At 35.5% G+C, this 24,562-nt stretch overlaps 2 protein-coding genes across 2 annotated transcripts in view; both read left to right on the top strand.

Moving 5' to 3' along the window:
• Nucleotides 1-24,560, top strand: part of LOC119072215 (putative ankyrin repeat protein RF_0381) — a 70,335-nt gene extending 45,775 nt beyond the window's left edge. Inside the window, exons 10-13 of the mRNA XM_037177389.1 lie at nt 23,751-23,848; nt 23,934-24,137; nt 24,197-24,394; nt 24,456-24,560. Coding sequence (XP_037033284.1) covers nt 23,751-23,848; nt 23,934-24,137; nt 24,197-24,394; nt 24,456-24,505 — 550 coding nt within the window. The 3' untranslated portion in view covers nt 24,506-24,560. The remainder of the gene's footprint in view (nt 1-23,750; nt 23,849-23,933; nt 24,138-24,196; nt 24,395-24,455) is intronic.
• LOC119072219 (serine/threonine-protein phosphatase 6 regulatory ankyrin repeat subunit B-like) lies at nt 11,248-23,739 on the top strand. The gene is made up of 9 exons (XM_037177396.1): nt 11,248-11,498; nt 11,567-11,582; nt 14,157-14,197; nt 14,703-14,798; nt 14,858-14,953; nt 15,033-15,131; nt 15,192-15,290; nt 16,179-16,280; nt 23,553-23,739. Exons 1-9 carry the CDS (start codon nt 11,438-11,440, stop codon nt 23,711-23,713), a joined length of 771 nt encoding a protein of 256 aa, XP_037033291.1. The 5' UTR covers nt 11,248-11,437; the 3' UTR covers nt 23,714-23,739.
• Nucleotides 24,561-24,562: the final 2 nt, after the last annotated feature.

The raw sequence follows: 24,562 nt of genomic DNA, 5'->3' as shown, positions 1-24,562 counted from the left end.
AATAACAGCAAAAACAAAACATTGCAGTGTCATGGAAAGTTGATATTGCAGTTTTTGTTGTTCGCTGAGGTGAACATTCTTTCACGCGCTTTTAATTTCAAATAATTTTTTTCGGGTTAAAAGCGTGAAGAAATTACAAAATAGTAAAATTAAAATACCGAAAATTAAATTGATAATACCGACTCAAAAATCAGTACAGCATCTTATAATTTATTTATACCGTAAACGTATACGAAGAATACCGACCAAAATTACCGAAGAAATAATAAAAATTAACGACGCACAATCTGCAAGTAACGACTATTAAAAACAACGACTGACCATTTAATTAAAAAACTGACCAAAAAAAGAAATTACCGACCGGAACAGATCGACAGAAATAATAAATTACCGACGGACAAGTGATCGACTATTAAATTAGGTTAACGACAATAAATTCAAAGTTACCGAAACGTAAATCGAAAGTACCGGAAACATACCATCGACGGAAAATACGAAACTACCGACTGAGAATTTTATTAACCGGTCGATCAAACACATTAAACCGAGGGGTAACCGACTCGGGAAATTGACTACACACCCTCAAAAGAATTGCCGGAGTATCCGGTAAATAATTGGAATTGATGGAATTGACCGGAATTGATCGGAATTGACCGGAATTGATCGGAATTGATAGGAATTGACTGGAAATATGTGGAATTGTAAGGAATTGAAAGTAAATGAGAGTAAATGCTGATTATTGTGATTATCGGAAAGAAGGACCAGCGAATGCAAAACCACACTATTTCCTTTTTGTTTTAATTTTAAAAGCTCCCGCACAATAAATAACAGTGTACAGTGTTGATCAGTTCCATTTTAGAACAAGTCCAACGTTCTTTTATGCTCAAAATATGCACACTGAAGGATTCTTCTTCAGAGGATTCTTGTGAGTCAGATGCGGAAGAGTTTGAGCCGCAACAAACAAGTGAATATTTGTCGGGGGAATGTTAGGCTGGGGCATTGCCGATGCGAAATGCTCCAGTTTCAAACCAAATTTACAAAAAAATGCATCACCGACAATATCATCTATTCCATCAACTTTTCAAAAGCCTAAAATCTTACGATGTCGATCACTTGAGCGAAACAAAAAATTGAGTGCTTTGGCTTTTGCTGACGTGTGCTGAACAAATCCATTTCCTGTCGAGGTACGAACAACGTTTTGTGAATCGGACAACTGAAATAGACAAAACACAGCAATTTACTTGAAAACATACACACTTCACATTCACCATATTAATCAATTGTAATTTCTTTCCCGCACCATAAATCGTAAAGAAATGAAGTTTTTTTCATGCCTTGGGCATAAATTACGGAATTTTTCTCAGCCCTCAGCATGAAACGTTGTATGCGCATCTGTTGTGGACGGTTTATTTTAGGCACTTTCGCTTGTCGCCCTCACTTCGTTCGCGCTACAATCCGCGAAATTGCCTAAAATATACCGTCCACAACGTAAATAACTATTCCTGCACGATAAAAACAGATAGTTCGGGAAAAATTGACATTTCTTAATGAAAAATCATGGCAAGTTATGTCGTATTTCAGTTGTCGGATTCACAAAAGTTTTTCGTCATTTCCTATCTTGGTACGAAAAATACTATTTATCTAAAATAAACAATGATGTGCGATGTGAAATCATTTTAAACAAAACTGTAGTCAATTGGACGGTTTAATCTAAATTGAAATTGAAAAATCTCTTCTAAAAGTATGAGTAAAAATTAAAGATTCTAACAAAATGAGTCACAAATGTAGGACAACATAGTTGTTCCAAATTTTATCTTGATATAATCTGACGATTCTTTTTCCAAAATGCTTAAGGGTTTAACTTTGACTTTAAATTTATATCTATTTGAAAGTATCGAGCAATTATTTCGAAAATTCGTGGAATTGAAGGAATTGATTGAAATTATAGGAATTGAAGGACGAATCCGGCAAGTAGTGGTGTTAATCCGTTAATTATAGAAATAAAAGGAATAAAGAGCAATTAAAAGGAATTGACAGGAAGTACCTTTAGAAATAATTGAAAGGAAATTGAAAGGGAATTGAAATGGAATTGAAAGGGAATTGAAGGAAATTGAAAGGAATTTAACGGAATTGAAAGGAATTGAAAGGAAATAGAGCGAATCCGGCAATTAGACGAGTTGGTCCGGTAATTGAGGTAATTAAGCGGAATTGAAAGGAATTAGAAATTGATTTGCCACCATTTTGGCCAGTCGGTTACCCCTCGCATTAAACGGTCGATCGAAGAGATTTTTGGCCGGTAGTTTTACCATTTTAGTCGATCTTTCGTTTTATTGGTCGGTAATTTTCAATTTTTTGTCGATCTACTTCTGTCGGTAAATTTGATTTTATTTTCGGTGAAATTGAATAAATGGATGGTATTTAATAATTTCAGTCGATCAATTCAATTTTTGGTTCGATACTTTCGTTTTATTGTACTCGGCCAATATAATGTTCCTACATTTTCTGGTATTCTTAAAATGCAATGTTATTGCTCTTGTTTTTTATCACACATTATTTACTTTATATAAGCGCCAAATTTTCTTTATATCACCGCCTTATATAAGCGGTAAATTTCCTTTATATCACCACTTTATATATGCGGTGATACCACTTTATATACGCGGCGCATATCCTTTTGTGTTATTTTCACTTATTCTAGGCGGTATAGTCACAGTACCTTTTGCTATAGGCGGTGTATATCCTTTGTAAAGACTATGCGCTGAACTATGCGCATATACTCCATGTATAAACGGTGTTTCTTTTAAGTCCTTTGTGTTGAATAGTTTGTGAAAATATCGGTTTTTTTCTTTTTAAGTCGGTGTATATTCTCAGATATGTTCCTAGAAGGAAAAATTGCCTATGGAATAGATCCGTGTGAACGATGATTTTTTCTCACATTTTTGGTGATATTTTCTGTATAAAAAGGACTCAGTGCAGAACGAACAGCACAGTCTATTTCTGGAGAGAGGTACGATAGGTTGTACTTGTGTTTTGGTTTTTTTTGTTGTTATTATTATTTTTTGAATATTTTGCGAAGATAAAAAAGTAGTTGGTGTTGTCTTGCTGTCATCAAATTGTTTTTGTCTATATTTGAGTGACACCTGGCGCTGAGAGTTTCTGGTAGCTGAAAAAGGTTTACGAAAATATAAAATCTAATTCGTTGAGAGAAAAAATCGGGTTAGAAAAACTAATTAGAAGACTAATTAGGGTGAGCAAAACAAAAATCCACCCAAGAAAAATTTTGGTGGAAAAAATCTCACAAAACGATTCTAACAAGAAAAGAAAAAATCGCATCAGAAAACTATTTAAACTAATTTGTGTTGAAACATCTGACTGTGTAGAAAATGGATGCACGGAACGAACATCCTATTTGTGAAGAGGTCGATGCGCCCACTGAGAGAGAAGACAGGTTCAATGAGTACTGATTCTTGGAGGTTGACTTGACTGAATGTTCGTCTATATCAGAATCTGACATGAGGGACTATTATGAAGAAATGAGTCGTGTCATGAATGAACTTATCCTGTGGGCGAAAATGGTGCTGTGCAGTGTATTGATGGTGAAAGTTGTACTGTAGGGGGTACTACCGCGTGTACTGGTATACAATACGGTACTGGCCAATCTGGTAATGTTGAAAATACGAATGCAGCTGTAGATTCGAGTGGTGCGCGGTTGAGTAACCTTTACGATTGTGCACCTACTACTGGCCTATATATACCGGACAAGGAGTATTGAATATGCCTCATGAGAGAATGTCGGTTTTTTCTTTAAAAGTTGGTGCATATTCTCAGATGTGTCTTAGAAGGAAAAATTGCCTGTAGAATAGGTTCATGTGAGTGTTTGTTCTTTCTCATAGTCTTTGTGATATTTTCTGTATAAAAAAGGTTCGGTGTGGTATGAAGAGTCTATTCAAAGCACCTAGCAGTGTAATAGAGGATTTTACACGTCAAATAGAGTAGTTTTTTGATACCAATAATACCATTAGCAGCCTTAATGGTAATTTTACAATGACATTATGAAAAAAGGTATGGAAATATTCGCATACTTCGATTAAAGTACTACTTTATTTTTTTCTATTACCCTGCTACGGGCTTTGGCCTATGTCTAGATGTGTTCTGTGAAGGAAAATTTGGTTTATGAATAGTTCCATGGAAACGATGGTCCCTTCTCACAGTTTTAATAATATTTTGTCTTAATAAGACCTCTATGTTGAAGGATCAGCACAGTCTTTTCTGTTGCGGCAATTTGTACTTGAGCCTTTTCGTTTGATTTCATAAATGTTGTTGTATTGTTATGTTTTTTGTGACAAGTGGAAAGCCAATAAAAATTAGCTGACAAAGCTTGTGGAGAAGTGACATTTAGTTGGAAAAATTTTGTAGGATCAGTTTCTATTGTATTTTCCTACATCATTGTGACTCGTATGCAGCGCCGATATCATCCATAGAACCATGGTTCTTTTTCTCAAACTGTGAGAAACTGTCTTTAAAATAAAAATATTTGAATATAAGACTACTCTGTGTAGTGAGATCGGTACAGTTTTGTTCTGGGGCTCGTAGAGTCGGGCTGTTTGCATTTTCACCAAACTAAAAAAAAATCAGTGGTGAGAACAAGGCGTACAATTCTGACAATTTGGAAGGTAAGGACAAATTTTCTGATTGCAAAGACTATATAACTGCACTACTATACAGACGATCAGTGAAGATCCTGTTTTGCATAAGCTGTGTTTCTTCAATGTCTTTTGTATTGAATGTAACTCTTGAGAGAATGTCATTTTTTTTCAATTCGGTACATATTCTCAGATGAAGGAAAAAAATGCCTGTGAATGTTGGTTCTTTCTTAGATTTTTTGTGATATTTTCTGTATAAAAAGGAGACGGTCCAGTATGAACAGCACAGCCTATTTCTGTGTTCTGTGAAGGAAAATTGAGTTTATGAATACATCCATGGGAGCGATGGTTCTTTCTCACAGTTTCGACAATATTTTGGCATAAAACGGACTCTATGTAGAAGGACAAGCACAGTCTATTTCTGTTGTGGCATGCTCTCCTTGCCTTCTCGTTTGATTGTAGAATTGTTGTTGTCTTGTTATGTTTTTGTGACAAGTGGAAGTGGAAGGTCATTAAAAATAAGGTGACAAGGCTTGCGGAGTGACATTTAGTTGCAAAATTTTTGTAGGATCAATTTCTTTAGTATTTTTCATACATCGCGATTCGTACACATCGCCGATATCGTCCATAGTTCCAAGTAAATAATGGTTCTTTTTTTTCAAACTGTGAGAAACTGTCTTTAAAATGGACATATTTGAATATGTAACGACCCTGTGAAGTGAGATCAGTACAGTTTTGTTCTGGGGTTCGTAGAGGCAGGTTGTTTGCATTTTTACGAAACTAATAATATCAGTGGTGAAAACAAGGTGACAATTTGGAAGGTAAGAAGAAATTTTCTGTTGTAAAACTGTATGAAGAACGGTAAAAAGGGGGTACTGATGAATGAACATCTTTCTAGACCCACACTTTGACTGTACTACAGCTGAGTCAACCACTGTAATCGCTTTGTTGAAATTGGCCAAAGATAAAATGAATACCATTGTGCTGCAGCATTTCTTGGAAATCAATAATTCAGCAAAAAATCGGAAATTTAAAGTCTGCACAATGGACAAATTGGAGAATGTTATACTGTCGGAAAAGGATGAGTACGGCTTCATAATCAACCTTTCGTCATCGTATTCACCCGGTACTCACTGGGTAGGACTTTATGTGGATAAAAATCGTAAAGGTTCATTTTGCGACAGTTTTGAATTTCCCCCATACATCTATGACATGACAGATTTTTTTATTAGAAATTGTTCAACTTTTGAATCAAACGAGCAACAGCTCCATCAACTTGAATCAAAAGTTTGTGGTATGTATGCTGCGTGTTTTGTCCTACATATGTCAAACGGTGGTTCAATGAAATCATTTATCGGCAAGTTTTCTTTAAATGACATTTTCATTAAAAAAAATTTCAATTATTATATACAAAACTGCGTTGTCAGAAACTTTTTGGCACAAAAAAAAGCGGATCAAGAAAAAAAACTTAAGGAAAAAGATGATGAAGTTTGGTCGTAAGCCAAAATATGCCTTTTTAAGGTTTAAGTAGTGAAAAAATTTGATTCAAGAAATTTGATCGGTAAAACTGTGTCAATAAAAAATCGGATATTGATTTACTGGTAAAATTGTACTTTATTAAAATGAAAACAAAGAAATTAATTGAAGAGCTTAACTGTTACATAATCACTGACAAGTAAATTATTTAAAAAAATCATTGTTGTAGTTGTTGGTGTTGTTCCAGATAAAATCTTAGTACTGCTACAACTTCGTCGTACGTGTATGTACCATCTTCATCGGCTGAGTCGGTAGCTTGACTCTCGATAGATTCTGGTTCTCCTGAGTTATTGTCTCCTTTTGTCTTCTTCTTCTTCTGCATCATCATCATCTTGATCACTTTCAGTACCAACATTGTCGCTTTCTTGATCATTATCGCATTCTTCAACGTCTTCGTCACTATCGTTTTGGACATATTCTGAATGTTTTCTAGAAATATGCCTTTTTAAGTTGTAAGTGGTGGCAAGAGTGCTTGAGCAATGCGGACAGGTTACAGCCATTCTTTATCTTCACTTGTCACCGTTTGGAGTAGAACTGAGGTAGTATTATTCTGGAACTCCTTATTTATTACAATGATGCTTATGAAACCGAAGAATTGCTTGAAGCTCTTTATATGTATAACTTTGGAGGTCTCTAAGAGTCCCATCACGTAACATCCCGTTTCCAGTTGTCAACTCTGTTTCGAACTGTCTTGTTTCATTTACTTTCAAAGTGTTATTCGCTGGATATACAATCAAAGGTGGTCTGCCCAGACGTCTAACATTGCGGGATGCTCGAGGTCTAGGATCGATCCATACGTTTTCAGGAGTACCGTACAAATATTGTACTTCAGGTTTGGTTACGTTTACGTGCTTCTCGTAATGGTGAGAATATAAGTAGAAATGACTTATAAACACTTCACCGCATATTGGACACTTCATTTTTCTTCGTGGAGCGTTGTGGCATGTACAAAACCCAAAGTCCTATAATCTTTACAATTTTGTAAAGATTTTTATTTATATTAATATCCGTTCTCGCTACTGTGTCAACTGTACCATACCTTATCATTGACTGAATCATATCTAGCCGTAACATTTCATTTATAGACAAATCTCCGCGATACTTGGTTTTTGCAACCCTATTTAGTGTTACTCTGAGATTTCACTAGTTTAGGGTAAAATATTTTAGCACAGACGAGTTCAGTTAAATGTTTCAACCCCAGGCCTATCACTCCGACGGCTGAATGCCAATTTTTGTTTCTTAGCCAATCAATGAGAAACGCTAAGATGGCCTTTTTGTCAGCATTGTGTACGTCATCACTAGTACAGGCAGTTTTGTAAGCTAAATCGTGTTCTTTCGCAATTAAGTCGTCACTATCAACCGGAGACCCATTATTCAATTCATTGCCTGGACCAAGATATCTGTGCCCCGGAAACAAGAATATGTTACCAAATGTCATTCTCATCAGTCTTTAGTAGTTGAAGCTTTCATTATCTTTAACACTTTTTGTGTTAGAAAATTATTTTTCGAGACTTTTTTGTCAGAAAATTATTTTTTCAACATTTTTTTTGACAGAAAATTATTTTGTCAATATTTTTTGTCAGAACTTTTTTTTCAACCATTTTTTTGTCAGATTTTCTTTTTTCAATATTTTTGTGTTTATTTTTCAACTCTTTTATGTCAAGTGAGAAGATTGCACCGCAATGAATAAACTACGTGTGTGTTGTACACACACCGACGAATCACTCAGTAATGAGCTGCTAAATGATTGTAGCTCTTTATAAAATGAAACTTGTCCCCTTCCATCGTTCAAGAGGACAAAGACCAACCCCGTCCCCCGACCAATAATATATACACGCTTCAGCCATGTGGCCGGGGGACGGGGTATTCGACTGTATCCGATTATTCGATTGTATCCGAGTGTATTCGACTATTTGACAGTATCCAACTATTCGATTATATCCGAGTATATTCGACTGTATCAGAATATTCGATTGTATCCGAGGATATTCGACTATTCGATTGTATCCGAGTATATTCGACTATTTGACTGTATCCGAGTATTTTCGATTATTCAATTGTATCCGAGTATATTCGACTATATCCGACTATTTTCAACTATTAGACTATACCCGAGACTATTCGACTGTATCCGAGCATATTTGACTGTTCAAATGTATCCGACTATATTCGACTGTATCCGAGTATGTTCGACATTCGACTGTATCCGAGTATGTTCGACTATTCGATTGTATCCGAGTATATTTGACTATTCGATTGTATCCGAGTTTATTCGACTATTTGACTGTATCAGAATATTCGATTGTATCCGAGTATATTCGACTGTATCCGACTGTTCGATTGTATCCGACTGTTCGATTGTATCCGACTGTTCGATTGTATCTGACTGTTCGATTGTATCCGAGGATATTCGACTGTATCCGATTATTCGATTGTATCCGAGTGTATTCGACTATTCGACTGTATCAGAATATTCGATTGTATCCGAGTATATTCGATTGTATCAGAATATTCGATTGTATCCGAGTATATTCGACTATACCCGAGACTATTCGACTGTATCAAACTAACCGACTGTATCCGAGTATATTCGACTGTATCCGAGTATGTTCGACTATTCGATTGTATCCGAGTATATTTGACTATTCAATTATATCCAAGTATTTTCAACTATTCGACTATACCCGAGACTATTCAACTGTATCCAAGTATTTTCGATTATATCCGGGTATATTCGACTACATCGAGTAGCTTAGATCATATCAAGTTCGATTGTAATTGGAAGATATAGAAATCGGTTGTAATTATAAATCACTTGATGCATATAAGTCCACCATCGCAAATGTGAATAATATTATTATTTTTATGGGAGAATCAGCGCCGCAGGCCGTGAAGAAAATGGAAAAATAAAAAAGCGGGGTCGAGGGGCGGCAGCCCCCGCAGAGGGGGGTCAAGGGGGAGTATCCCCCCTTGAATGTTCAAAGGATTATTCACACGCTTTATCAGTGTGCTACTTGAAGAAAGCTTGAAGGCAAAATATAAATTTGTTCCATTTAGACACAGCCATTATGACCGAGTTTTTTTATGTCCGGGTTATTTTGTCCGGAGTTATTTAGTCCGAGAGCCCAACCTTGGGTACAATGTTTTTTTTATGTACACTGTGGCACATTTCAGCCAGTTTTTCAGTGTACAAACAATTACATTTTGTATTCATAAAATAATTTTTAAGTACGAAATGGTTTTCTTTCAGTACAAAATGGATGGTACAAAATGGAAACTGTATGTACAAAATGTCATTTTTTGTGTACAAAAAAGAATTTAATTTGTACTAAAGTCATTCGATTTGTACAAAAGTAAATGAACCTAATCAAGTTTTATAATGATCATGGAACCAATTCTTTAACTTTCGATTCAATCATCAAACTGATTTTGTCGAGCAACATCGGTTTACAAAATAAAACCAAAATTGTTTGTAACAAAATATTGCGAAAATGTTAATAAGAAATGGAGCAAATGTTAATGCAGTCGATAAGGAACAAGAGTCACCATAACATTTTGACAGAAAAAAATTGTAGATATGAATGTGTAGATCTACTAATCAAGTAGGGCAAGTCCTAATGTTGGATATAATGAGGGTTACACTCCACTGAGAGCAGCTAACGACGAAGGTGATTTGAAAAATAAATTCATCAAATTGAAATTACCTGTTTTGAAATTATTTCAAAATACACTTGTACTGAACAAATGCTGAAACAGTACATTTGTCTCGTTTTGTGTTTAATTTGCTCAGCCTTTTGCTTCACATGATTTTTCCAGTTTAGTTTGTTGTCCAGATTTAATCCTAGATATTTAGCTGACTCTGCCTGCGGAATAGGAATCCCATTGAGGTAAATGCGGAGATTGCTGTTTATGTGATGCAATGCGAAAGTGATTAGATTTTGACACATTGAATTTTATTTTCCAATCGATGGTCCACTGATTTATTTTATCCAAAACATTTTGTAAATGTTTAACTGCCTCCAACTGCGATGTATCTGTTGCCATGATTGCTGTGTCGTCTGCGAAGGCTCCAATGAAAGAGTTTGTGGTTACTTTACAGGTATAGTGTATGAGAAAGGTGCCAAATACATTTCCTTCAACTCCAAACTTAGCTTGTAAATCGATTGTAAAAGATTGTAAAATATTGATTTCCTCCAATATGGATGTACGGCTCTACTCTTTGGGGCTGTGTTAAAAAATCAAACACAGATATCATCCAAACAAGCCAAAACAACTTTCTTCGCATGATCACCAACGCATATCGTTACGTGACAAACGAAGAAATTCACAAAGATTTAAAAATACAATGGGTTGCCAATGTAATTTGGGAAAACGCCATCAAACACGAGAAAAGACTGCTTCACCACACCAATGTAGAAGCCATCTTATTACTAGATATTACAAATGAAATAAGGAGGCTGAAACGTGTTAAACCCCACGAACTGACATGAAGGATGCAAACAGTACACCGCATAGGAACTCGACCATTGGGTCGTGAAACCCACACAAGTCTTATTTTTTTTCTAATTACGCAAGTAAAAGGGAGATAGTAATAGTAACTCAACCCTAGTAATAAATTAACAAACAGTTAAGATTGTACTATTCATACCAATAAAGGTGTTTAAAAAACAATTGAATAATTTGTACAAAAGTCTATTGATGTTTTACGGTTTTCATTAAAAACAACTATATTTCATCTTAAATGAAGTGGAAGTGACACCAAATACTTTCTTATTTTTTTTTTCGATTCAATTTGTTCGTGGTACAATTCGTTACAACATAATGGTTCCATAAGAACAAACAATGCGCAACGCACACGTCAAATGGATCCCGATGTTATTCATATAATTTATTGAGAAAATGATTAAAAAGTGGCCGAATTTCGAAAGACGCAATAGTTTAACGTTAAGAAGCTCGTCATCCATTCCATGGTATCAGAATGTTTTGCCTCACCCGATAACCTCACGAAGAAGACATTTATGATTGCGTTAATTTGCAAAATCTTTAATCAGTATTTGGGTTACGTGATCGTCACGAACACATTTCTCTGATCTCCAACATTCGCTATATAAATTGACTGCGAAACCTTTATTACTTCATTCAAGTGATAGTGGACAACGGCAGTAGAAACACTTCTAGGCTGGAAGCAAAGCACTAAATCACATCAGTTTAATTCCACTAAATTAGGAGCAGGTCGATTGCAATAATTCTGTACCAATATGAAGACAGCGTCATTAATTTTCTGCGTTGTTGGCATACTATGGACCAGCGTATTGGCAGGTAAAGCTGACGACAATTATGTAAAGTCAATCAAATGATGAAATTTTCTTTTCTTTATTTTTTTTCAGCACAGGAAAAGCCCAAGTAAGTATAGTTAGATGAACTGAGAGTGTATTTCTTTTCCATTCGGCCGACCGATTATTATGATGCTGGAGCAACCTTAAGATATTCGTCCTTTGATATTTCGATTTCTATTGCTTATTATATTATACTCCACCATTCAAGCGGTCAACTTCTTGTTTCACATGTTCATTTTCCTATGGTAAATCAATGCTTGCAAATGCAACAAATGTAATATTGAACATTCGGTCGTCATTTAAAAGTGAAAACGGACGTCGCTCCCCCAAAACGTTTCTATGTGTTTCGTTGCGCAATTGGATTTGTGTTGGCATTTTTGCATTTTAAAAGTAATTATTTGTGTTCAAATTGTGAAATAATTTTACATTTAGTTTATTGACTGAATCAATATCATTTTACTAGTGAACAACATTTTCAATGTGAAGATTCATACTTTTTGTGTAGGGCTGGTACAATTCCATTGTTCTCTTTGTTTATGAACATGTGCTTCGAATAATATTGCAATATTGATTGTTGCTTCTCGAAGTTTATGTTTTATCGTGTTGTTTATTGTTTGAAAGAACGCATTGCCGTAAGACTCCATGTCGGGACTCTTATTGAGCTCGATTCTAATGTTCCAAAAGGAACTCTTGCCTTATGGCTATTGATCTCGAAAAATGATCTTGTAATGTTCCTTTTGTTCCTTTCAGCTGTAGCCACACATTGGCATCTTTTTATGCAATTCTAAGTTCTAATGTATTGTCTAATTAGCTGAAAATTTGTCAGGATATTGGTTCTATTTCTATTCGGATTAATTTAGTGTATTTTACCGGTGAAATTGTTTTCGTTTGTAAAAAAATGAAGATCATTTAGTCGTGAAAGACTTTTTTCTGTAGTGTAGTGAATGTCCTTTGTACAATTCTATTGTACATGTGCTTCGAGGAAACATTACATTATTTTGACACTACACGTAGTTTATATTCGAAAGAACCCTATTGCCGCAAGGCTCAATGTCAGGTCTCATTTCGAGCCTGATTCAAATGTTCATAGGAACTCATGCCTGATGGCTTGGTTGATCTTTTTCGAAATCGAAACATCTTTGTTTGCTAGTTTTTTATTATTTACAGTTACGCACATCATTGTGTGTATGTTAATGTTACATATATGCGAATACTCAGAAATGCTGTAGCATACAGCACGAAAGTGCGTTTTATGATATTTTAGTACATCTTCAGGATTGATTTGGATTTGATTAATTTTTTTGTTTACTCAAATTAGTTGGAAGAAGTAGAACAAACGTTATCAAGCTTTAATCACAAAATAGCCTGAAAAATAGATCTTTGTAACCTGAGGATTTACCTAAATACATTTTTAGTTAACGAAAGTCCCATACAACAGCAAATGTTTATCAAAACATAATGGCCGATGCTATTGGACACCGGTGTCAAATAGCATGCACTGTATTGTGTGGCTATTCGACACCGGATGCGAATAGCTGAGCAACACAGTGCTTGCTATTTGACACCGGTGTCGAATAGCCAGACAACACAGTGGATGCTATTTGCATCTGGTGTCGATTAGCCACACAACACAGAAGATACTAATTGACACTGGTGTCGATTAGCCAGTCAACACAGCGGATGCTATTCGACACCCACCTTTGGGAGCCAGAAATAAATTTCGCGCGCACTTTTTATGTAGAATCAAAATTTGTATTCTTTTCGTAAAAAGTTGAATTCTGTTGGGACGAACTCAACTCCTTTACGTTACATTTTATAAAAGAATGAATTCCCTAGGAATGAGCTAAACGCATTTACGTTCCATTATTGTAAAAGGATTAATTCCCTAGGAACCAACAAAACGCCTTTACAGTCTCAATCTCAATCTCAATCTCGCCTTTACAGTCTCAATAACGATAGATAACTTTTTTTCGTTGTATGAGTTAAAGCATACAATACAAACAATGCTAAGTGGTAGCTCTTATCACTAAAGCCTAAAGTTCATGCTATTAGCAGTGCTGTGGTAAGGGGAAAAAACGTAGAATTTATTGATGTATGCTTTCTGTCTTATCTACGATTCGCTACAAGGGATTTTAATTTATAAATTTTCAAAAAAAAAGTTAAAATAATTCAAAATTGATGGCTCACTTGACACGTCAATTGATCATAGTTACTATTATCAACACCTTTTGACCTTCTTACACGAAATACCAACCTGGCGTAAACCACAACTTATTGACGTCAATCTTTATTTGAATATATGCATTACAATTTCGCCTATAAATAAATGAGTGTGAAAGGTGTCAATTAGCATGCCCTGTGTTGTTTGGCTATTCGACACCGGTGTCTAATAGCATGCACTGTGTTGTTTGGCTATTCGACACCAGTGTCAAATAGCATGAACTGTGTTGCTTGGCTATTCAACACTGGTGTCAAATAGCATGCGCTGTGTTGTGTGGCTATTCGACACTGGTGTCGAATAGTCACTCCGAAACATAATAGTGAGTACAATAGGCCCAACTAGATAGCCTCCGTGCGCGTTCTAACTCATAGAGGTAGAACCACTATTTTTAATAATATATTGAATTTTATATCACATTAGAATCCGACTGGCGCAGATTTTCAGTTCATTTGATAAAAATGGTAAGTCGAAAACTGATAAACAATTTTGCAGTGTTGTAAAGTCTGCCTTCATTATCACCTTTTTTTGAGTTCACATTACCATTTAGTGTCAGTTGAGAATACAATATTTCGCAATATTTAACGAAAGAGAGAATAAATATTATGCACCTGTGTCCAAATGTTTATTTTGACGAGTTAGTGATTGTGATCCTAAGACGAAGGCGCGGATCATAATCCAACTCGTCAAAATAAACGTTTGGACATAGGTGCATATCATTTTTTATGTGTCGATGCAAAGATAAACCCAAACTCCCTCTCCGAGCTGATGCATAATGTTAGTCATACCACACAGAGGCATATAAAATCATATTCTCATTTCATGCAAAATTTGCAGAATCGCAGAATTCTGAATATTCAGTATTTTGTCGATTCTTATGTCAATTTTTTTTCATATATTCGGCTTCGGTATCTTGTGCGTCATGTATTTTATTTATTTATTGCTACAAACATGACATTTGCTTTTCAGACGTTCGTGACGATATAAACTTGTTTCTTCGTATCTACGGTGATGAAATCGACAATAAAAGTGGCTATAGCCCATTACACATTGCTGCCTTATTCAGTAAATTATTTTTCCACTTTCACTTGACTTAAAGACTTCTTCCAACCCTTTGCTTGTAGGTGAGACAGTGGTGGATTATTTGATCAAAAATGGATCGGATGTAAATGTTTTGAACAATGCAAAATACTCTCCCCTACATTTTGCTGCTGAAGGAGGTAACCTGGAACTTTATTTAGTCAAGAAACTTATTTTAAAACGATTTTCATTTCTTCATTCTCTTATGATATATTTAAGGTAACGACAAAATCGTTGAAATGCTTATTAATAATGGAGCTGATGTCAGTAGTTCGAATAACAAAGGAATGACTGCATTGCACGTGGCTGCTTATAATGGTGAGAAAATGTGTTTTATTTTTTGTGTTGATGCTAGTATAAGACTGACTACATTTCCAGGTTTTGACAAGATTGCAGACATTTTGATTAAGGCTGGAGCGAATGTAAATGCCTTGGACAGTGATAAATGGACGCCTCTATTTTACGCAGGTGTAAATGGTATTTCTGAAAAAAATGTTCACCTATTAAGAGTTCTATCGCCAAAACATCGAACAAAATCAGACATTTTAGGACGGATATTTGTTATTTGTTGAACTGATGAGAGTAAAACGTAGTACTACTCTTGGTGAACTTTATTTTGTTGTTGACGATGGAGGCAACGCACTGCTCCTAGCATGAACACTACTTTGACAAATGTCCAATTTGGAGGCTTTTGTGATGAGAGCTACCGCTTAAGATTGATTGTATTGTGTGTTTTAACTCACACAACGAAAACAAGTTATCTATCTTTACGAAAGAAACGCAGTGCCTACTGTGACTTCATCAGCCTCCAAATATTTCTTATGTTCATGCTAGGAGCAGTGCGTTGATGGAGGTCATGAGAAATAAGGGCCTGCCGAAAGAGCCCAAAAATCATTTTCTACGCATTACGATTTAAAATTTTGAGCGTTTTACGCGTATATTTCGACTATATTTCAGCAATCGAAAATCGGTAGTATACGTAACAAACGTGTAAAGTACCTCTTTATTTTAGTTTACTTCACTTTAAATAACAATTCTATTTTTTTTTTAAATTATATGAAAATGTGCGTCTCTTCAAGGCCTACAAGGCTACAGCAAAAAGTTTTTTTTTACAAAATTCTTTCACTCAACTAATCGCAAGAAAATGATTTTGGGGCTCTTTTGGCGGGCCCTTACTTCATGACCTCGATCGTCGACAATAAAATAAAGTTCACCAAACGTAGTACTACATTTTACTCGCATCAGTTCAACGAATCGAATGAGCTGTAACTCAATAATATCCCAAAGTTGTTTGACGATTTCGCGATATCACTCTTAAATCTACCGAAAATTATTAATTATAAAAACCAATCTAAATGTTTTAAGATTCGGTGCCTGTCGCAAATTTGTTGATTCAAAATGGAGCTCAAGTCAATGCCCAAGACAAAGAAGGAGATTCAATTTTAGCTAATGCTATCATTGCAGCAGGTAAGTGTTTAGACAATTACGAAGTACTATCGGACCCCATGTTTACGCATACGTTTGTAACACGTCGAATTGGACCTCCAAATCAGCGAAAAAAAGTCAATCCACCCGTCTCTAACTTTAGTACAACACATCCGATTTCTAATATTATTTTTTTCCCCGTTTGGTAATGTCAAAAGTTCGAAGATAGGTGATTTTGTGTGGACCCCTCCCGAGCTTGGGCACAATAAATGCTTTAGGGTTTTTCGACGATATCTCAGGACCTTTAAACGCTACATAAAAGTATTTACTTTGCCAAAGACACCAATATTCCATCTGCCACACATTTCGAAAAAAGTCTAAAAACATAAAATTGAAACACTTTCCCATTTTTGACCATTTCGTCCGTATTCTACTCCCAAAACTCTGAGACTTTGCCAAAGACACCAATATTCCATCTGCCACACATTTCGAAAAAAGTCTAAAAACATAAAATTGAAACACTTTCCCATTTTTGACCATTTCGTCCGTATTCTACTGAGACTTTGCCGAAGACACCACTCCTCCATCTGCCTCGCCAACAGAGATAACCCTAAAAACCTAATTGAAACACTAAATTCCAACTACCCGATATTTTTCGCCAACACCGTCCAATTCTACTACAATCCCTCAACCGAACATACGTATTTTGCACCAGCTGGTCCCATTTGGAATTGTATGTGACCAGCTGGTGCCAAATAGCGTATGCACACCAGTTCGGTTTAGCGATTGTACCAAAACTCTGAGACTTTGCAGAAGAAACCAATTCTCCATCTGCCCCACCAACAGACATAACCCCAAAAACATAATTGAAACGCTAAATTCCAACTGCCCGACATTCTTCATTATTTGTCAATGCCTTCTATTTCCAAAACTAACACCACCATCCATCCGTCATCACAACGCACAATGCCTACATTATTCACGATTATACAATTTCTCGAAAACACACATATACAAATTGGCTTTTATATGGCGTTTGTATGGAGACTTTGAGGAGCTCCAGCTCCCAAAATATGGGCTTTTTCCAACTTTTGAAAATTCCATTCTTCTTTTTGGGCTATAAATGGCCTAACTAACTAACTAAGTAACTAACTAACTAAAACGTAGGCGATTCGCAATATCTGAAAATTCGAGATTTTCATACAAACATCAATATTTTGAAGTTCAATATCTCGGCCAATGTTAAAGCTGCAATAACGTGTGATAGCTCATTGAACTTGTATGTATTCCTAGATTCCAGATATCCTAGTTTAAAAGTCATTCAAGGGGTCAAAAAGTCGTAGTAACGTGCGGGCATGATGTTGTAGGAAGTGAATGATCTACATATAAAACATAGCTAACGCCGACCCGTACGAAACACCTATTCGTATCAAGAGCCTTTAATGTGAAACTCTTCATTTCTCTTACTTCATTTTCTTCTCTGCTGGAAAACTATTCTCCCTTTAAAATCACTTACATTATCCACTCTTTGCCTTGTTATCATATACAAATAAATTGCCGGAGGCAATATAGACAGCCCCATACGAAGTCAAATTTCATAAATTCCTATTTAAACAGCTATATACCGCTTTATTTACCTATATTTCACTATAAATAAACATTTCACAGAGGAATATGCTATTATATAGCTCTATATGCCTGTATATAGCTCAATATAGCTGTATATAGGTATATATAGATGTCCATATATGGAATCCCTGAAACCCCAGTACTTCGTTACGAGATGTGTTCACGACCGAAGTCGTTGAAAGAATGTTTAGACCCGTACGAAGTACTGGGGTCTTATAGGTTTACGCATACGTTTGTAACACGTCGAATTGGACTCCCTGAGTAAGGGGAAACCTATTGTGGTTGTCCAGAGATGCCAAATCAGCAAGAAAAAAAATGTCCGTCTGTCCGTCCGTCCGTCCGTCCGTCTGTCTGTCTGCACGATAACTTGAGTAAAACGCATCCGATTTTGAAAATTCTTTTTTTCCCCGTTTGGTAATGTCAAAAGACATGCTAAGTTCAAAGATGAGTGATTTTGGATCGACCCCTCCTGAGCTGGGGCCCAATAAGTGCTTTACGGTTTTTCGAAGATATCTCTGGACATTTAAACGCTATACTCGTAAATGATACATCAAATGAAAGATATTTACAATACCGATCGAAAAAAAAAAGTTTTTGGAAATCGGATGACCGACTCGTGAGTTAGACCCCTTGGTGTGAAACAGGCACAGGGCGGCAAGCAGTTTTTGCATATTTCGTCTGTTTTAGCTTTATTAGATAGGTATTGACCGTACCAATCAGGGAAAAAAAGTTTATGAAATTATGTTCTCCGGAGCGTGAGCTAGGTCTCTTGGAGTGAGCTCTTATCTGGCTACTCGGCCGTACAGTGAACGTGGAGTATTTTGTCAATATCTCGAGTAAATTTTGACCGAATTTCATGATTTTTTTTTGTTTGAAAGGTATTAACGAATGTAAAGCGTCGGTAAAATTTCCGGTCTCCTAACAAAATGGCTGCCGGCGGCCATATTGGATTTTATCAAAAGTGATATATCTTGGGAAAAATTGTACTTAGAGAGTTTCTGTTAACATGGAAATAATTTGTTATGTGTGTGGTGTTTCAGGGATTCCATATATGGACATCTATATATAACTATATACAGCTTTATTGAGCTATATACAGGCATATAGAGCTATATAATAGCATATTCCTCTGTGAAATGTTTATTTATAGTGAAATATAGGTAAATATAGCTTTATATAGCTGTTTAAAAAGGAATTTATGAAATTTGACTTCGTACGGGGCTGTCTATATTGCCTCCGGCAATTTATTTGTATATGATAACAAGGCAAAGAGTGGATAATGTAAGTGATTTTAAAGGGATAATAGTTTTTCAGCAGAGAAAAAATGAAGTAAGAGAAATGAAGAGTTTCACATTAAAGGCTTTTGATACGAATGGGTGTTTCGTAAGGGGCGGCGTTAGCTATGTTTTTATTATCAAAATGCGGTTCCTTATAAAGGTAAATTTCAGGTTGCTAGATTGAATACAAATCAACTGAGTGACTGGCTGACTGTGATCACCACAATGTGAAGCGTCAGTACTATTTCTGGTCTACAAACAAAATGGCTGCCGGCGGCCATATTGGATTTTAGTAAAAGTGCAATATATTGGGAAATTGGTACTTAGAGAGTTTTTGCGAAGTAATTGGTGTGTGGGATGTTTCAGGCATTCCATCTGTTGACATCTATATATATATTTAGCTGTTATGTAGCTCAAAAGTCTTTATTTACAGTCATATATCTGTTTTAAATTTATAAAATTTGACCTCGTACGGTGCTGTCGATATTGCCTCCGGCAATTTCTTTCTACATGATAACAACGAAAAAAATGTGTAATGTAGATGTAACTGATTTTAAAGTGCTCACAGCTTTTCAGCAGAGCAGAGAATAAAGTGAGAGAGATGAAGAGTTCTATATTAAAGGGTTTTGATACGGATAGGTGTTTCGTATGGGTCGGCGTATGCTAATTTGAAAAAACAATGCATCAGAACAGTCGGAGCGTTTGCTGCGACTTAGCCCCGTACGACCCGTAATCCTATTTCGTCCGCAACCATAATACGTCCGTAGCCGTAATACGCCCGGAACCCTAATACGTCTACAACCCTCTAATGCGTCTGTTACCAAAATGCAAGTCAAGTTGGGCATGGTCAAATTTACTGAAAGTGTTCATTTTTAAAATTGCGCAGAGAAACCCAAAATTTTTTGCCAACTTTCCATTGGGTATTCAATTACCTCTCAAATAAAACAAAAATTAGCAAAATCGGATGATATTTACTCGATTTATATGCAAAAAACACTTAGGGCCGAGTAGCGGCCTTAGTCCAAGGGCCCAAATTTGAAACTTTTTTCGCCACGTTCTTTTCGGTATTCAATTATCCAGTGCCTATATTCGCGAAAATATTTTCTTAATTTTCTCAAATTTTCACAAATTTCATAAATTTTCACAAATTTTCTTGAATTGTCACAAATTTTCGTGAGTTTTCATGAAATTTCACGAATTTTCTTAAGTTTTCACAAATTTTCATGAAATTTAGGAAAAACGAATAAACAAGAGAACTATTAGAAAATCGTCAAACACTCAGTTTAATTAACATTTAGTCGATGGGTCACTGAAAACCCTGTGTCAAAGTGAGGTCCGGAGCATGTTAAAGTGTTTTTCGGTTGAGTTTAGTATCCTGATGAAGAAAAGTTAGGGTTAAGGCTAAGATCCTGGGCAATAACTTTTGGCGGCGGCATCCGAAAATCCGTGTTTTTCAAGTTTTTTAGTGAATATCACGAGAACTCGAAAAGATAAAAAATTAGTTTGTGTAAAATACAGGATAAGCTGAAAAAATCGTCAAAGTCGAAATTTTTAGTTATTGAAAAAATGCTTAATTTTGGGCCATTCTCTTCTCTTTTCAAGTGTTTTACATATATATATATATATATATATATTAACTGGGATATGCGAATATCTAAATTCTGAACACGAATGAAGAAATCAAAATGTTTTTGGAAAGAAGAGGGTGGGTATTTTTCATGAAATCTTCGATTTCGCTGTTTTCTTTCCTGTTTTTTCAAATTTTTTTCGTAGACTTACTAATTATTTGATGGATATTTAGGAAATGCGGTCTTTCGAACCTTTTTTCTTATTCGTAGTTGTATGAATGCCAAATATTGTAAGATCCGTTCAAATGCTGACGAAAATAAATGCCTTTTCTTATTCTAACTGAAAAGTGCCCAGCTCACCTACCAAAAGAGGTTCACGTTGGTTTAAAACGCACGAAAACCGCTTGTAAACCTATTGTTACATTGTTTAAATATTGTTTACGTGCAATTTGATACGTCAAGATATTCATGCTCTTTGTTTTATACATATGACCAAATTATGTGATTAGGAGCGAATTGAAACAAAAAACGATTACGGCCTCGTACTCGTATCAAACAAATATATACATTTATATCCCGATACGACGAAGAGAAACTAGTTCTGAGTTACATTTGTTTCTGTTTCGATAAAGTGCTACGATTTTCAGTTTTCAATATTACTATCCTATTACTTGCATCCATCATAGTAATTTATGCAACAAGTTGCGAAAAGTAGTTGCTTTTGTCACTAGATGTGATGTTATCAGACGAGCGTAGCAAGTTTGATAACAACATCGTGTGACAAAAACAACCACTTTCGCAACGTGTTGCATACACGTTTTATGCAATTTTGTCGCAAAATCACTTTTTCATGTATTATTTCAAGGTATATTGATTTACTTTTTATCACTAGTGACAAAAAGTTATATGGATGTCCTTTTTGTCACTAGTGATAAAAAGTAAATCAATATACCATTGAAATGATGCATGAAAAAGTGAACATTTTGCGACGGAATTGCATAAAAGAGTTTTTTAAACATGCATTTTACTATATAAATACTGAAATCATACTACACAGAGCTTCGATAACAGATGAATATAATGAAAATAATGGGGAACTATAAATTGGACAAATTATTTTTAATTGTTGTTAAACATCATAATAAGCAAAAACTGCTCCAAATCTACTTTGATAGTCCATACGAAAATCGATTACGGTGGTCTTTGCGAGTTGCTTTTTTTACTTCTGTGACGAAAGAAAAACCTCCAAGTCGGTAGTACTGACTCAGTGGAATAATGCGTTGCGTCAAATTAGTTTAAAAAACGATTATTTAGCCAAAAAAAAACAAACGACAGCATTTACTAAATATCCACAAATAATTAGTAAAGTGCGTTTTTTAATTAGCGAATTCAAACGCCAAAACATCATAGACTGGGAAGCACTGGGAACATGGATGACTTTTAAAACTCTGATAAATCGAAAATTGTGTTTTTTAAAGATGAACAAACTGTAAGTCTAATAAAAAAAAATTGAAAAAAAAACGAGAAAAGCAACGATATAGAAAATTTTATGAAAAAATAAGTAATTTTCTTTAATTTTCCCAAATTTCATAAATTTTCACAAATTTCATAAACTTTCACAAATTTTCGTGAATTTTCATAAATTTTCTCAAATTTTCACAATTTTCATAAATTTTCTAAAATTTTCACAATTTTCTTGAAATATTTTCGCGAATATAGGCACTGCAATTATCTCTCAAACGAAACGAAAACTAGCAAAATCGGATGATATTTACTTGATTTATGTGCAAAAAACACTTAGGGCCGAGTAGCGGCCTTAGTCCAAAGGACCAAATTTGAAACTTTTTTCGCCATCATTCTATTCGGCATTCAATTAACTTCCATAATAAACTAAATCTAGCAAAATCGGATGAGATTTATTCGATTTATGTACAAAAAACACTTAGGGCCGAGTAGCGGCCTTAATCCAAGGGCCCAAATTTGAAACTTTTTTCGCCACGTTCTTTTCGGTATTCAATTATCTCTCAAACGAAACAAAAACTAGCAAAATCGGATGATATTTACTCGATTTATGTGCAAAAAACACTTAGGGCCGCATAGCGGCCTTAGTCCAAGGGCCCAAATTTGAAACTTTTTTCGCCACGTTCTTTTCGGTATTCAATTACCTTCCATAAAAAACTAAATCTAGCAAAATCGGATGAGATTTACTCGATTTATGTGCAAAAAACACTTAGGGCCGAGTACCGACCTTTTAGCCCTCCCAACAAACTCGCGTTGCATCCTACACAAAAACAATGTTCAGCAACTTTGTTCTACTTGTCAATACCTTTCATTTGATATATCACAAGCAGTCATTGCGTGCGTATTTCGGTAGATATCGTCGAAAGACTGAAAAACACCTATAGGGCCCTAGCTCTGGAAGGGCCGATCCTACCATGCCCATTTTCGAACGTGACCTTACTTTTGACGATACCAATCGGGGAAAAAAGAATTTTGAAAAAATGTTGTGATTTACTCAAGCTAGAGGGGTCACAGACGGACGGACGGACGGATGGACGGACATTTTTTTTATTGCGGATTCGTCATCTATGAACATAACCAAATGCTTTACCCTTACTGTCTGCCTCCAATTCGACGTGTTACAAACGGCATATTAATCTTATAAGCCACCAGTACTTCGTACGGGGCTAAAAATTTGGGGAGTGTCCGGTTATCTTCTTTTGAACACTTTGAAGGTCTGCAAAATTTCGTATAAAACTAATTACATCTTTATTCTCGTCCGTCGTTTATAGTTTATGTATAAAAGAGTGATAAATGAAATTATTATTTTCATCGTTTAGATAGTGAGAGATACAATTTTGCTGAGTTTTTGCTGAATAACGGAGCAGATCCGAACATTGCTAATGAAAAGAAAATGGTCCCATTGCACATAGCTGGAACAAATGGTGATCTAGACCTTTTTTTTAAATTGCACAAGATTATTAATGTTACGATCGGTTAACTTCCTGTTGTTCCTGTTTTATTCAAAAACAAACAATGAATGCCAAGATCGTTGAGCTATTGATTCAGAAGGGAGCGAATGTAAACTTTAGAGATGAGGATCAGTTGGCACCATTACATTTTGCCTCCATTAAAGGTAATTTCAAACTATAATTTAATTTTAACAGCATTAACAGAAAATATGTAAAAACATACCGTTATGTAAACGCATTTGTCTCAAGGTGGTACCCGGGAGATCATAGAATTATTGGTTAACAATGGTGCAGATGTCAACCATTCAAGCAAACATGGAGCGACAGCATTACTTGTTGCAATTTCGGAGCGCAACACTGTGGTCGCTAATGCATTAATTGCAATAGGAGCGGATGTCAATCGAGCAGAGTACAAATATGGACAATTGCCTTTACATCTCGCCGCACAACATGGTAATTCATTCATAAAATTTGTTAAACTGAAACTACAATTCTTTGTATTTTTTGTATAGGTATAACTAGCACAATCCGATTGTTAATAGAAAAGGGGGCAAATTTGCAAGGCACCGATAATGATAATAACACTCCTTTACACTATGCCGCTGAATCTGGCAAATATGCCGCTGTAAATGCACTAATCAGAGCGGGTGCTGATGTAAATGCTGTGACCAACGATGGGGTAACACCACTGAAAATGGCTATACATTATAGTAATTTTTGTTTTCAATTTAAACTATGCATTGATCTCTAACGTTTGAATAATTTTTTCAGGACACTTACGGGTTTCCAGATTGTTACGAAATAATGGAGGCCATGTTTAGTGAATTCTACAATTGACGAAAAAAAAAGTTTCTCCTTTTAGCTAGTCGTCGAAAAAT

This window comes from Bradysia coprophila, assembly GCF_014529535.1.
Source record: "Bradysia coprophila strain Holo2 chromosome IV unlocalized genomic scaffold, BU_Bcop_v1 contig_81, whole genome shotgun sequence".
Taxonomy (NCBI): Eukaryota; Metazoa; Arthropoda; class Insecta; order Diptera; family Sciaridae; genus Bradysia; species Bradysia coprophila.
Note: the sequence above shows the minus strand (reverse complement) of the source record. Positions and strands in the feature narration are given on the sequence as shown.

Bases quoted from the DNA above. Each gene is read 5' to 3' on its own strand.
- LOC119072219 (XM_037177396.1), top strand. From the start codon at position 11,438: ATGAAGACAGCGTCATTAATTTTCTGCGTTGTTGGCATACTATGGACC. The intron at 14,799-14,857 runs GTAAATTATTTT...CTTTGCTTGTAG, and splicing joins ACACATTGCTGCCTTATTCA to GTGAGACAGTGGTGGATTAT. The intron at 14,954-15,032 runs GTAACCTGGAAC...GATATATTTAAG, and splicing joins ACATTTTGCTGCTGAAGGAG to GTAACGACAAAATCGTTGAA.